Genomic DNA, 14,448 nt, shown 5'->3' with positions numbered 1-14,448 from the left:
CGTCATTTACGAAAATGGCCGCCATTACGGCGGCCATATTCGATACTGCCGATACTCACCGATGTCCGATACTGGCCGTATTGACGCTGTACCGGCTGTACGTGATCGAGGCCACTCACTTCAAGAATTAGAACTCGCTACATTGGATATTGGTGGATACTGGCCGTATCGCGGGCGTTGCGCTTGCCTGCGGAAATATCATTAAAGAAAGAAAAATATCCATAATATTGTCTATTCTCCATTGTATAACATAAAATATTGTTTTCTAATCAGTGAATCGCAAATAATGAAGGTGTTAGAGTTGTACAGTGGTATTGGAGGGATGCATTATGCGCTACGTGGTAAATTTAAATAATCGAAAATATTACTTAATTTATATTAGATTATTACAAAAATTTGTGCCTAATTTTTATTATTAATTTTGGATGATAAATTGGGTATACTTTTGCACTGATCTAATATATAATTAATCGTATTTTTGTACAATATTAAAGTAAATTAATATAAATTAAGATTAATTAAAATCAGATATATTTTCTTGAAATAAATTACAAACCAATAAAGATAGATATACATTTTATGTAACACCTCATTATTTCAATATTCTTTAGATATGTTGTATGGAGAGTGTTCTGAGTGATCCATAAAAATTGAAGTGGGAGACGGCATTGATTTAGGAAATATATAATAAATTAAAGTTGGTAAACCTTTACACACACATACACACACACATATATATATATTAAATAATAATAATATATATTAATAAATATATTAAACAGTCGTTAGGAAATAATATTATATATACATATATTATATTACATCTCTTCATTGTCTTTGATGTTGATATGTTATAGAGATTCAACTTTTCTTTATAAATTAATGGTTTCTTATAATTTTTGAGATATATTTATATAAAGCTCATTTTCAAAATTTCATTTTCTGTATATATATGATGACCTTATATATGATAGATAGGTGCAGATCCTTGCTTCACATTGTGAAGTATATGCATGGTACAGTAAGCTTTGCTCTCACTCTACTACCAAAAAAAATTAATCTAATCCAACCCATTTTTTTATATTGAGTTGCTTTTGCTACATGTAGAAAATTATAAACACATGTTGAATTTTTTGTGGTTTGTGAATTTACAACTTTCCATACAAAAATAAAAAATGGATTGCTTTAGGTTAGTTTTTTTCAGTAGTGGAACCTTCTCCCAAAGGAGAAGACAGTATTTACTGCATCCATGCATATACTTTACAATACAAAGCATATTAAAAGCTGTTATCAAATTGCGAAGACTTTGTTGACTATTGACAAAATATTTGTAACTTTATGTGACTTTCTGACTTTGCTTACATTCTTTAAAAGATTAGTACAACATATACAAATTTCACTATTTATAATACATCTCTTACATCAATGTTATCTTCTACATATTATAGAACTTCAGTTTACTACATCTCCTAAACTACTGCTGTCTCCCACTTAATTCTTATGAGGAATCACTCAGGACACATTCCCTTATAACATACCTAAAGCATATTGAAGATGTCACCTAAAATGCATATTTATCCAAATGAAAATTGCCAATAAAAGCAACAGTAGTTAATGTTAAAATACTAACAAATTATTAAAAAATTGCATAGAAGGATAATATAATTCGCATAGAAGAATAATATAAATAATTCAAGCTCGCAGACATTTTGACTCGTCGTTTGAATCTTTTTTAATGCGATGCTAAACAGGTAAAAAGAGGAAGTTTTGATTCTTTCTCCACACACAATACAATCAATTGAAAAAAAATTGGTAGTCAAATAATATAAAATTCAAATATCTAATAAAGGTATTGCATTAGGAGTAATTCAGAATTAGCAGATAATTAACAAAAGATTAAAAATTAAGATAACAGTTTTGAACGACATATAAGATTACTATGATGTTAATTAATTTATTTTTGTTGTATCATTTCAGAGAGTGGAATTGCAGCTAAAGTTGTCGCAGCAGTTGATATAAATCCTGTTGCAAATGATGTTTACCATTACAATTTCCCGGAAACTGCTCTCATGAATAGAAATATTCAGTCCATTAATGCACAGGAGTTAAACAAATTGAATGTAGACATTATATTTATGAGTCCTCCGTGTCAGCCTTTTACTAGATTAGGATTAAAAAAGGATGTTCTTGATAACAGAACTTGTTCCTTACAACATATTTTAAACTTGATACCAGAATTAAAAAATTTAAGATATATTCTGCTTGAGAATGTTAAAGGTTTTGAAATATCTCAAATGAGAGATAGATTAGTAGAGTGCATAGAAAGTTGTGGATATGCCTATAGAGAATTAATATTAAGCCCATGTCAATTTGGTATACCAAACAGTCGACACAGATATTATTTACTAGCAAAAAAAAATAATCTACAATTCTGTCTTAAACAGTCGTTAGGAAATAATTTGCTTCCTGAATTATTTGAATTATTACCAAAAAGTAAACATTTAGTATTAGCGAGGAAAGAAGGTAAAATTAATCAGAAATCTGGTAGACTTTGTTATACATTAAATAATATTTTGGAAAATATTGAAGACTCAAAATATTTGGTACCTTCTAAGTTACTACAAAAGAGAGCATGGGTATTAGATATACGAACATCTGAAAGTAATGGTTCCTGTTGCTTCACCAAAGGATACAGTTATTACACAGAAGGTACAGGATCTGTATATTGCCCACTTACAGATGAAATAATCAGAAAAAAGTATAATGAAATTACTAATTACGAAAATGACTCGAATAAGCAAATGCAAATTTTGTCGGATTTAAAACTTAGATTTTTCTCACCTAAAGAGGTATGTCGATTAATGTGCTTTCCAGAAGATTTTCATTTTCCAGAACATATTACAGATAAACAAAAATACCGACTGCTAGGAAATTCAATCAATATTCATGTAGTTAGCAGATTAATACTTTTATTATGTACTGAACATGAAAATATATGAAAAATCAGTGGATTTATTTTTCACCTTTTGTCCTCTAACTTAATACTCTTACAATATTTCTTACATATTAAATCATATTCATTAGAGAAATATTTTACATAGTGATCTTTATAACTTAAAATACTTAAATTGCACTATTTCTACAGCGTAAGTTAAATTCTCTGTAAGTTTATATATGTATGTGTGTATGTATATGTATTATATGTACACAATATATATTGTTACGTGTGTATATGTGTGTGCAGATGAAGTTTTTACAATTTTAAACTAAAAAAATTTTGTAAATAACTGCAACATTGAAAAACATTCACCAAACCATTCTACTATTAAATTTATTTGTTATATATTATGTATATTGTTTCTGTTAATCGGTATATCTGAATATTACATATTTTCCAAATCTGGTGGAATAATAATTTTTTTTTCTTGAGCAAACTTTTTAAGTGCTTGATACTTCGAATGCCAAGAATCAATCTCTTCCCTCATACGATTGTTATCATCTTGCATATTTTCCATATCACGATACTCTTGAGTCTTTTCAGACTCCAATTCATCCTTTTGCTCAATACGTTTTATGCGACAACTAGCTGCATAGCCTCTGTTCTTCAGAGTACGCCTTCGCTGTTTCATACGAACAATTTCCTCTCTGGACAATCCACGCAATTTCAACTGTCTGTTTAAATCCCGTACCGATATTGTAACAAGCTCGTCGTCACTAATGTCTAGACATGGGCCGGGTGACAGTGGATCCTATTAACAGGTAGTACAAAAATACGATTACTTAATGGAAAATGTCTTTATGTGGAGTATAATATTGAAATCAGCTACTTTATTTGCGCATAATAAAATTACTCAGCATTTAAGGCAAGTAATGGAAAATTATACATAACTTGTCAATTTTATTGCTCTTTGTAAGCGTTCTTAAAATATGAGCGAGTAAGAGAGAGAAAAAGAGAGAAAGAAGATACGAAGTAAACAGTATGCTACATACCATTTTCATTGATCTCTTTCCATCCATAATTACTTTCAACCTGATAATTTTAAAGTATGAGAACAAAATAGGTTCGAAAATACCCCAATCCCTCTGTCTTTTGCGTTTTCTCGATAAATATGCTTCGTCATTCTCGTAGATCTAAAAGGCGCTTGGCGTTTCTGCTACCAGTACCGTCCTAAAAACATCGAAAGCTTAGTTTACATCATGCGCTTAACGCCAATGCCAAACATGCCCCGCACTCGCGCATGCGCGTTGTTTACAGCTGAGCAAGCGCGTAGTGCTGTAGCCATTACATGAGGAGATTGAATAGAAAACAATGGTTTTAGGCTTTTGAAGTATTTTGAACTCCAAAAACTTTCCAATTTTATTAAGCATCTTTTATTAAAATGCAGTTTGTAAATAAAAAACGGAAAGGAAGTAATATTGAAAATGTAAGCAGTATATACATGAATTTGATAAATCAGTCATTCGCTATAACGTCGCAAGCGTGTTGCAAGCGTTGCGGTCCAATCAAGATCGAGCTAAAGCCGTAATCACACTACGGGTTGCGCGCAGGAACTGCTCTGCTCTGATTGGTTAGTTTCCAACATTCAACCGTAATCTCAATCGCACAGAGCGCGCAACCCGTAGTGTGATTACGGCTTAACTTGATATTGCTTGATATTGATTGGACCGCAACGCTCGCAACACGCTTGCGACGTTGCGATGCGACTAATGTAGAATGTTCTATGAATATCGGCCAATATATCCGCGCCTTTTGTGATTTGCATCATACGTAATCTATGTGATTCATGTTTGATCATTCGATGAAATTAGGTTAGGTTGTCGGTCCTGTTTCAATTTTCGAACAGTTCGAATATTCGAGCGGTGTAGGTGTGTGCTTTGGAGTCTTCTCGTGGCAACATTTTTGAAAATTAGCATCGACGACTGATTACACGACGAGGATGGAGTCGAACGAAAATGAGGTCTTGAAATCGGGGACGAGTATGCGAAGTGACAAGAACGCCGTCATCGATTACGATGAAGACAGAGTAAGGTCAGAATTAATTGCTCGGTGATTGAACGTTTACGATTGTTGTTCATGTTGGAAATATAAGAAAAGCTTGCGGATAAAATTCAAGAATTTATTTTTATGTAAGGAGAACTCGACATAGAGACTGAAAAATCAAGAGCGAAATTATATTAGAATATCGCAAACAAAATAATATATATATATATATATGTATAAATTTAAAAAAGCGAACCAAATGAATGAGCAACAGATTGTTCTATATTGTTCTAACTTAATCTTCTTTTAGCGGAACATTATTTAAAAGAAAATAATAGCAACCAACAAATTAATTTTTTTTGGCAACTTGTTAGCAACAAATAAGCAATAAATAAAAATATTAGTTAAAATCGATTCTACTCACTTTGTTCCGCTAACTTATAAGACGTCAATTTTCGTTAGTTTTAGCAGAGTTCTATGTTCTACAATTATTTTTAAACATAGTTCCAATCGCTATACGTACTTTTTATTAATTTTTTAAATTTTTTCCTGACGATTGATGCAACCGGCAGTGTAATCAAACGCTCTTTTAGATATGAATCACCCATGTTTTTATATCAGTGTGTATTTATTGACAGTAATGGAAATGTTTCAGTTTTCCAAATGGTTTCAGCGGACCATAAATAAATGTACATTGCGTATTTTTTAAGAAAAATAATGTCTAATAATAATCAAGTTCTGTGTATGGTAGTTAATTGTGATTTTGGATGGTCAATTTTAATTTCTGTAGCACAAGTATATTTGCAAAATGCATTGATCTACAAGATTATTTACAGAAATGTTATATTTTACATGGTTACAATGATTCAATTCCTTCTGGTTCATTAGGTTAGATATAAGCCTGCATTTTATATGCATGATATCAAGGTGAAATTGTTTGAAACATAAGGGTAAATTATTTGTTTGAACATTTTATTTACGTTCCATAAATCAAGCATATATAGAGAAACTGAAAACATTATTTGAAGCTATTCAGGCTATTCTTGTTGTGGCATTAAGCGAATATGTTGGTGTTAATGAAAACGGAAAAGAATTGTCATCTGACAAGGAGATGGCAAGAATTACAAAATAAGAATTAAAATGTGTTACATGACATACTACTCGAAAGGCGGGGTCGAGAGTGTAAAAAGTATAAAAAGATTTAGATACAATGGGTCCTTGTTTAAAAGAAATCTACGTGTATGAAATTAAACAATCGGTCTGCTGCACATTAAGTATTGTGGATAATAGTATTAAAATAAGAATCGCGGTGGCTGAGAGGCCTGAGGCGCGTGCATACTATTTTTGCATCTGACGAAGAGAGTTCGAGATCACGTAGTAGCAATCGTTTTTTTTTAATTTCATTAAAAAACATTTTATATATTTATTTATTTTTTATTTATAAAATTTGAACATTGCCGTACAATGTTATAAATGAAAATTAATGACGCTGAAGCTAGTAGCCACTTCTAGCGGCCACATCAGAGACGAATAGCGGGGCCCCCGATTATAAAAAATATAATTTATGACGTACTTCCATAAAAAAAATTCATTGAAAATAATAACTCATACTACACGGTAATAATCGAGAAAAGATTAAGTTAAAAATATTGAAAATAATATAATAATAAAAATACATTATAAAATATATGTATAAATAATATGTATAAAAAATATTATTGCTATACGTATGGTGATAGAAGTTCGGAAAAAATTCTGAAATATAGTCTAAGACACTAAGAAACCGAAAAGCTACATCATTTTCAATATCACGCTTTCATTGTTCTACATTTCATTTTTATGTTTCACACATTTTATTTCATTTCATTACATTTTATTTCTTAGACTACAATTTAGAATTTTTTCCGAACCTCTGCCACCATGCGTGCATTTTTCTGTGTAACCTTATGCGAGATTGTTGTGCGAACATTGTTGTGTTTAATATAGCAGACGAGACTCTAGGATTTCCTTAACTGTATTTACATATATCAGTGTTGCATTATAATAAAGTTTATCGATTTATTTATTATACACGAGATATGTTCAACATTTAGCAATATTTAATGGTTTTATTGTTTTAGTTGCACGAGATGACGGCGTCTTATTCCGAGATATCGTTTGATTCGCAATCTTCGCCACCTATCTCTGAATTGAGATCACTCATTGATTCTCCAGATATTGACAGCGGAAAATTTCTGGATGATAGTTTAGAAAAAATAGGAGGAGTCGGTCATAGGCCGGATCAATTAAATCTGAGAAGTAGAGGCGACAGTCCAACAGAAGACGATGATCTCGACCCACCGAGCTATCATAAAGCTATAGATTACTTGCAGTTCGAGGGTAGAGTAATGCAGGATGGAGATATGGTGTTGTTTGTAACGGAAGATCTGGAGAACAAGATCAAATTGTCGAGTCCTGTAACCAAAAAAGGAGACACTCCATCATTTCCGGGATCACGAAGTTCAACTCCATGCTTATATAGACAGGCCTTAACTCCGCAATTACCACCTCTTGATCATAATGTATTAAACGAATTAGAGATGGAAGCTAGAAAAGTTGCAACTTCTGTGGACGCGCTGACTGAAAATTTAGCCGCGATTTTGCAAAACGTAAGTCACTGTCATTGTGTCTTATAGCGTTTTCTCTTGGAATATACTGTAGCCTTACACCGCTTTAGTTGCATGTAAGCATTAACGTAACAAAATCAGTGTTACCAACGTAAATTTAACTATTAATGGCAACGGTTTGTTCTCTTTATTATAAGAGTATTACGTTGCACTGAAGTGGTGTACACATTATGATGTACACTATTTCATTACTGCGCTAAAACCCTGCTCCCGGTTGATTTCCAATTTCAAATTTTAAACGTCACTCTGGCTCTACATTATTCTTTTGAGACGATATAGCAAAATCCCATTCGTGTATAAAATTTGCATCACACTATAGCCACGAAAAAACGTTACACTGAATGAATTCTTCTACCATCAGTCGTAGAAACATACTACACTGTCTGAACGTTGCACTGGTGAACGATAGTGTAGCCAATAGAAAACGCTTTTATTTTGTGTCATGCTATTTTATATGTTTAAATTATTTCTTCTTGCTCCCAGGCTTCGGCTCTCACAGTTGGCTGTTTAGAAACATACAGAGATGCAGTATGTAAGACTTGTGACGCTGTGGATCACAATATAAAGTCGATGTATCAATTAATGGCTAAGTGTGAAGAACTATCCAAATCGATGGGACCAATTTATAAATTAGCAGAGCAGATGTGAGTATCAATTATTATTGACAAATATTATCCTTTGAATTCAATCCAGTTACGTGAGAAAATATTAATAATTATGATATATATATATATATATATAAAATATACATTATATATATTATATATATTACGATCGTACTCGCGAGTGACGGGCAACTTCGTCGCTTTTCTGACTCTCAATTTGCCTCTCAATTACTCTCAAAGTTGGGCGCCAGGCACGAGAGAGCGTGCCACTCCTCGATACTCTATAATACTTCTCCCAAAATCTTAACACTCGAAATATCTCTGACGGTACTCTAAATATCACGGAAATTACTCTAATAGCGACGGCGGTAACCGGTAAGTTCAAAGACAATGCACCGGCTCACTCCTCTGCAGTCGCTGTGGTCGAATTGCGCTATGAATTGCTGCCGCATTCACCGCACTCTCTGGATTTGGCTTCTTGTGACGTCTTTCTGTTTTCAAACTTGAAAAATTAACTCGGTGGAAAGAGATTCATGTCGAATGAAAAGGTTATCACCGAAACAGAGGCCTATTTTGCAAACTTCGACAAATCGTATTTTTCAGAGGGGTTAAAATAATGGAAGGGCATTGAGAAAAGTGTATCCTCCTAAAAGGGAATTACGTTAAAAAATTAAAAAAATGTGAAAAATTTGCGTCTTTATTAATAACACGGATACTTGTTGATTTGTCCTCGTATAAAATCTTGAATTTTTTTTGTGGTCCTGTGGATCTCTGGTGGACCACGAAGAATTAAAAAAAAATTTTAATCCAAAAACATAATAAAATAACGTGATATTATTGCTTTTGGTTCTCCTATTATGATTAGTCAATTTGTGTTTACTGCTTACATTTTACTACCTTAATATTTTGTTTCTGGCTTTATTCGTGGAATATTCATATAACATTTATAATGATTTATAATGAGGTTATTTTTTACACGCACGTATGTTCTTATTTTTATCTTGATTTTCAGCAAGGAGATGAAGAGGATGCTGGAGCTGTTTGAGAGTGCAATGAATATATAAAGCAATTGAAGAAAGATGTTGCGTATTTATCAAGATGCTTTCGCGTACTTTTAGATTTGTGATGGAATGCAGTTGCATTATGTTAATTTACAATATAATATGAAAAATATGTTGTATTATGGATTAATTAGATTATAGGTATCTGCTATACAAGTCTTTTTGGAAATGTGTGTATGTTGAAAAGATGTCTGCACGTTTTGTGGCATGTGTGCGTGCGTGCGTGCGTGTATGAGATAATGATATATTAATGTTATATCACAAATAATTTATTTTTTTATTTAATTTTATCATGATTGTATTATATACATGAAATACGCTAGATATATACGTGTATTTATAAATGAACTATCATTAAATATATATATATTTAATAAAGTATAGAATTTATATAAGTCTTTAAAAAATAATAGTTGATTTATATAGTATATATGTATAATATACATACACACAATATGTATGTGTGTGTATATACACACACACAGGGTATCTGATAATTAATTGTAAAATTTCTCGATTAGAGGCAGAATAGATTAATGGAAAACTGAGAAGATTTTTCTTCCTCTAAAATTTTACAATGTAGCACAAGTAATTAAATTGATAAAAGAGAATTTTGGTGGCTCATCCAATATTGCTTCTTGTAAATTATTTCGTATACAATGTGTAGTGCATCAAATTTATAGGCTGTTTCTTGAAGAGATGTGTTTTGCAGAACAAGTTATCCAATAATATAGATTTAGAAATGTAGATTATTTAAGCTTCTTTTTTTTTTTTTTTTTTTAGAGAAAAAGACTTTCTGAATCTTTGATTGAAATATTGAATGAGATTTTAACGGTTGTTTGAAGATAGCATCGAAAAAGTGTTGTAACTGTTCTGTCCACGAATGTATTTAAAATTTTTAAGCATTTGAAGTCCGATAGTTTGATAAAATTTGTAAAGTTTAAAGAGATGGATATTTTTGAAATAGTTATTATTTTTATATAACGTTCCATTTCGCTTTTTATTTTAATTATGAAGTAAATTTTTCTTATACGAATAAAAATAAAATTTAAAGCATGGCTTGTAAATATTTATCTTATATTTCAGAAATCAAAATATTACATAAATCAATATTACATATCCTGATAGTAAAACCTGCGGAAACAGATTTGAAGCAGAGCCTGAGTTACAAACCGGCTCTCATCCTCGATTGCAAAGTTACTCATTTCATTGCTTTGATCATTCGCCGTTACAGTCGAGAGACTTTTTTAGTAAATTACTCACAGATGATGCACGAGTCCTTCTGAGGGAGTTCGCATCTCCACTGCTTGGATCTTGCCAGAAAGATGAATAGTAGGGAACAGAATCGGAATTGTATCTCTAAAGTCAAGATTTGGAACGGAAAGGTAATTTGAAGGAAATAAAATGAATGGCGCACATAACGTGTTATAGAACGAGTTAGTGCATGCGTTTCCGGGCATCGCGTCGCTCGTTTGAAAAGAACTAAATCGCTGCGTATGATGAAGTTCGCGGAATAAGGCGGAAATGAGATGAAAAAAAGGAAAAAAAAATCGCTTGACGGATCACAGACTGCTAATTAAAAAAAACTCGACTGTGTCGTAACACCCCAACTTGTTTCCATGCACTAGGGTGGCAGTTGCATGCTCCCCTTTCTCCGAGGCAGCAGCATAAGAAGGTTTCCGCCGCCTTCTTCCTTCCATTTCCCCATCGGCTTACCGTTCTCTTTCGTTCGCTACCCTTTCATGCGTGCCACGCACCTATATCATCCAATAGCCAATGAATTACGCGAGAGGAACTTTCAGTTACTTTTTCCCTTATGTGCCTACAGACTGAGAAGAGGGCAAAAATATAATTATGGATTTTACGTACGTTGCATTATCCAATAGTTTTTATTTTTAAAAAGAAGAAAGTAAAAAACAATCCTTTAGAGACACTCTTTTTTAAAGAAAATGATCTCTTAAACCGATTATTAATGAAAATGGCATCATTTTTGCGAGATTATGTCACTCATTATTTATCATATGTTCATTAGAGATCGATTTTTGTAAAATATTTATTATATGTGTAGCATAATAATATAAGATTATTTTCTCATTATTTACAAAGAAAAAGAAAAAAATGAGGGCATATGCTGATAATATCTTCAACTATTTGACTTTCTGTCATGGTACTTAAATAATCATTTCGAGAATTAAATATTAAATCTTTTTTAATAAAGTACAAAAACATAAGAACTAATAATAATTCTGGCGCGATATACAGTGTGTATAGATAATTCAAATTTATGATAGGTAATACTAATTTACTAATTGTAAAATATTTCGGCTTTTCTTCGGGCCATCTTCTAGAAACTATCGTCAGACCAGTATACAACATACATTTTCAGTATATAATATGTACAAATTACAACATTACATTTTCTTATAACTAAAACGGAAAACCAACTCAGCAACAAAGTTCTTGATGCAGTTGACATATAGTTAGAAAATCAAGTGGCAACAAACGAACATGTCAAGACTCTGTCAATTATACATATATGTAAGTAATTGCAACAATTTAATGTCCATTTTGTTTATTCAAGAAAGATTGAAAGAAACAACTCACACATCAAGTCGAAAAATATATTTTCGAAAGAATTGATTATATATATAATAAATGTAGATTTCGTTAAACATAAAAAAAGGGAATTCTGCACGGCGTATGTATATCTGATTTGTATAAACAGTCAACAATCATGTAAATATTGTAAATATATGTACTACATAAATCAAGAGATATGAATACAGAGATTAAAAATGACAGTTATAAATAAATAAATAAATAAAGAACGTTAAACAGAAAATATAAAACTTGTTATAAATTATTAAGTATGGAATTATTAAGTATGTACGTGTGATGTAAAAATTTGATATTGGATTGTAAATTTAAAATATTTTCTTGCATTTAGATGTATAATATTTCTGAAATCTGTCGTTTATGAAGAAATATTTTGTTTCTGCCAGTATTTCTGCCTCAGTCTCAATCGTTAGAGATATTATGATGAAAAGGAGTGGCCCTTTCATACGTAAAAGTTAACCCTCGGAATTAACTTCCAAGTCATCCGTTATTATACCTAGTTGCTCGCTGACGATGGCATACAGGATGGAACGAGAGAATTACAATGATGGGCGACTCAATGCCTCTAATGCACATCCTGGAGTATGATATCCGGAATCGCTTTTCATTGTTCGCTGTATTGGCCTACAGTTACATAAAGTGAACGTTGCCACTACTCTTTCACCATTTTTCACCTCCCCCCCCCCCCGCCTCTCTTTCTGGCGCGCACGCCAGCACTTATAAGAGTGCTATAAGAGTTGTCGATTTTTTTTTCTAATAAAATCTAAAAGAACCACAATCCTTATTTTCAACATACCGGATTATTTCAGTTTAAAAATTACAATTTTAAACATACCGGAGCATGTAAAAACTATTAGTGTTTCACTTTTCCGAGACGTGACGATATTTGGATTGATCTCGATCTCGTCTCGGAAAAGTCTCAATAATTAGGTTTCGATAAGAATTCATCGAAACTATTTATCGAATCAGTATGATAAGCGTATTTAGTATACACCCAGTCGACTATTTTAGTTTACGTAATCGATTTTTTTAAATCTATAAGTTTAAAACAAAATGTTTCAGACAAAAGCTTGATGGTTTTAAGGAGGAAAGAAGTTTGCTCACAATGTTTGTTCACAATCATGATGTTGACAACTTACAAGTTAATTTATTCAGTCGATTTTTTCAAAAGCTAGAGATAGAAAAAAAAACGTTGCAGACAAAGTTTCACAATTTTCATGGGAAAATCGATACTATTGTCAATCGTAGACGGCACCACTTATGAGATTTCTTTGTATGATCATTTTTTTTAAATGGAAGTCGATTTTTTCCAGTAAAAGCTGTAACTGTTAAAAAGTCGTGCAACGTTTTTCTGAAATTTTTAATTCGGTTAATTTCTGACCGAGTTCAGAGCTCCAAAGATTTTGGAACTCTGTAACATCAATAAGAGGGATTAATGCTAATTGATTAACGTAAATTTTCTTGTCTTTTATGATTTGAATTGTTTGATTAATGTGTGAGTCTCCTCTTACCTTTCATGATTCGAGATGCTTGATTAACGTGAGTTAATATAATCTTGAACCTGACCTTCTTGTATTTTATTTTATTAATTGTATTTTATTAATAGAACTAATAAAAGTAGATATATATAACTGAATGCAAATAAATAATTTAAATTTTTTATTTTATATTGTCCTTGTACAATAAAATACATACTATTCAGCAAAAAAAGTACACCTTTCTATGTTTTTTAAATTTAGAAACGTACATTTTGGGTGTACCGTGCATTCGTTTACGCAGCAGTTAGCGTATCTATTATACAGGATGTTTGAGGAGTACTGAAAAATTTTGTCGCATAGAGGTAGAATGGATTAAACTGAGGAGAAAAGTCCTGTATCATTTTACAATTTTCGCAATAGTTAACAAGATATTAATTTATAAAAATATTCCTTTGCCCGGTCCACCGTCAAATGCAAGCGCGCGGCTGAATAAGACCGCTCAGCGACAATGATCGTCGCTATAGACAATTGCCGCTTGTTATAAACAACGCGTCGCCTCGCTAGATACGCGAAAAAGATGAAAAATCTTGATTTTAATAATTTAATCAATGAATTTACGTACAAAAGGAAAAGAACTTTTATAAATATCACTAAAATTTCAATAAAATGTGAATTACCTTTATGTTTATTTTTCAACATTTAGAACTATACTAGTAGCATTATAATAACCGGTTCTAACCCGAGAGCTCCGAGAGAAGTGCGGGGCGTACAGAGAGTATGGCGCGAGGGACTCGACGCGCGATATCATGTAACATGATACCTGTGATGAGTGTGATATTTAGGAGAGGAAGAGAGGGGGCTTTTATGGGACCGTCGCGTCGCCGCTACCCTCTCGCTTCCACCCTTTCCAACTGCAGCCCTTTCTTTAAAGAATAAGCGCCGATAATTTTTTTTTCCTGGAAGTGCCGCGACGTTTTAAGATAAAAGCCGATGTTACGGCTTTATCGAAATAAAGTGTGACCTAATAGGGGGGGGGGGGGG

General features: G+C 32.2%; 3 protein-coding genes across 3 annotated transcripts; 2 read left to right on the top strand and 1 right to left on the bottom strand.

Annotated features, from left to right (window-relative positions):
- Nucleotides 1–110: 110 nt before the first annotated feature.
- Nucleotides 111–2,999, top strand: Mt2 (tRNA (cytosine(38)-C(5))-methyltransferase). Its single transcript, XM_018539845.1, has 2 exons — nucleotides 111–341; nucleotides 1,978–2,999. Exons 1-2 carry the CDS (start codon nucleotides 287–289, stop codon nucleotides 2,997–2,999), a joined length of 1,077 nt encoding a protein of 358 aa, XP_018395347.1. The 5' UTR covers nucleotides 111–286.
- A 319-nt stretch (nucleotides 3,000–3,318) lies between these two features.
- On the bottom strand, nucleotides 3,319–4,160 carry maf-S (MAF bZIP transcription factor K). The gene is made up of 2 exons (XM_018539849.1): nucleotides 3,991–4,160; nucleotides 3,319–3,749 (listed from the first exon to the last, which is right to left on the bottom strand). The coding sequence occupies exons 1-2, from the start codon at nucleotides 4,015–4,017 to the stop codon at nucleotides 3,384–3,386; spliced, it is 393 nt and encodes a 130-aa protein (XP_018395351.1). The 5' UTR covers nucleotides 4,018–4,160; the 3' UTR covers nucleotides 3,319–3,383.
- Nucleotides 4,161–4,792: 632 nt separating this feature from the next.
- Nucleotides 4,793–9,327, top strand: BORCS6 (BLOC-1 related complex subunit 6). The gene is made up of 4 exons (XM_018539844.1): nucleotides 4,793–5,024; nucleotides 7,102–7,629; nucleotides 8,131–8,291; nucleotides 9,265–9,327. The coding sequence occupies exons 1-4, from the start codon at nucleotides 4,938–4,940 to the stop codon at nucleotides 9,314–9,316; spliced, it is 828 nt and encodes a 275-aa protein (XP_018395346.1). The 5' UTR covers nucleotides 4,793–4,937; the 3' UTR covers nucleotides 9,317–9,327.
- Nucleotides 9,328–14,448: the final 5,121 nt, after the last annotated feature.

Source organism: Cyphomyrmex costatus, unplaced genomic scaffold, assembly GCF_001594065.2.
Source record: "Cyphomyrmex costatus isolate MS0001 unplaced genomic scaffold, Ccosl1.0 scaffold223, whole genome shotgun sequence".
Lineage (NCBI taxonomy): Eukaryota > Metazoa > Arthropoda > Insecta > Hymenoptera > Formicidae > Cyphomyrmex > Cyphomyrmex costatus.
This window is presented reverse-complemented; position numbering and strand designations above follow the sequence as displayed.

Bases quoted from the DNA above. Each gene is read 5' to 3' on its own strand.
- BORCS6 (XM_018539844.1), top strand. From the start codon at position 4,938: ATGGAGTCGAACGAAAATGAGGTCTTGAAATCGGGGACGAGTATGCGA. The intron at 5,025-7,101 runs GTAAGGTCAGAA...TTATTGTTTTAG, and splicing joins TCGATTACGATGAAGACAGA to TTGCACGAGATGACGGCGTC. The intron at 7,630-8,130 runs GTAAGTCACTGT...TCTTGCTCCCAG, and splicing joins TAGCCGCGATTTTGCAAAAC to GCTTCGGCTCTCACAGTTGG.
- Mt2 (XM_018539845.1), top strand. From the start codon at position 287: ATGAAGGTGTTAGAGTTGTACAGTGGTATTGGAGGGATGCATTATGCG. The intron at 342-1,977 runs GTAAATTTAAAT...GTATCATTTCAG, and splicing joins GATGCATTATGCGCTACGTG to AGAGTGGAATTGCAGCTAAA.
- maf-S (XM_018539849.1), bottom strand. From the start codon at position 4,017: ATGGATGGAAAGAGATCAATGAAAATG. The intron at 3,750-3,990 runs GTATGTAGCATA...ACCTGTTAATAG, and splicing joins GAAAGAGATCAATGAAAATG to GATCCACTGTCACCCGGCCC.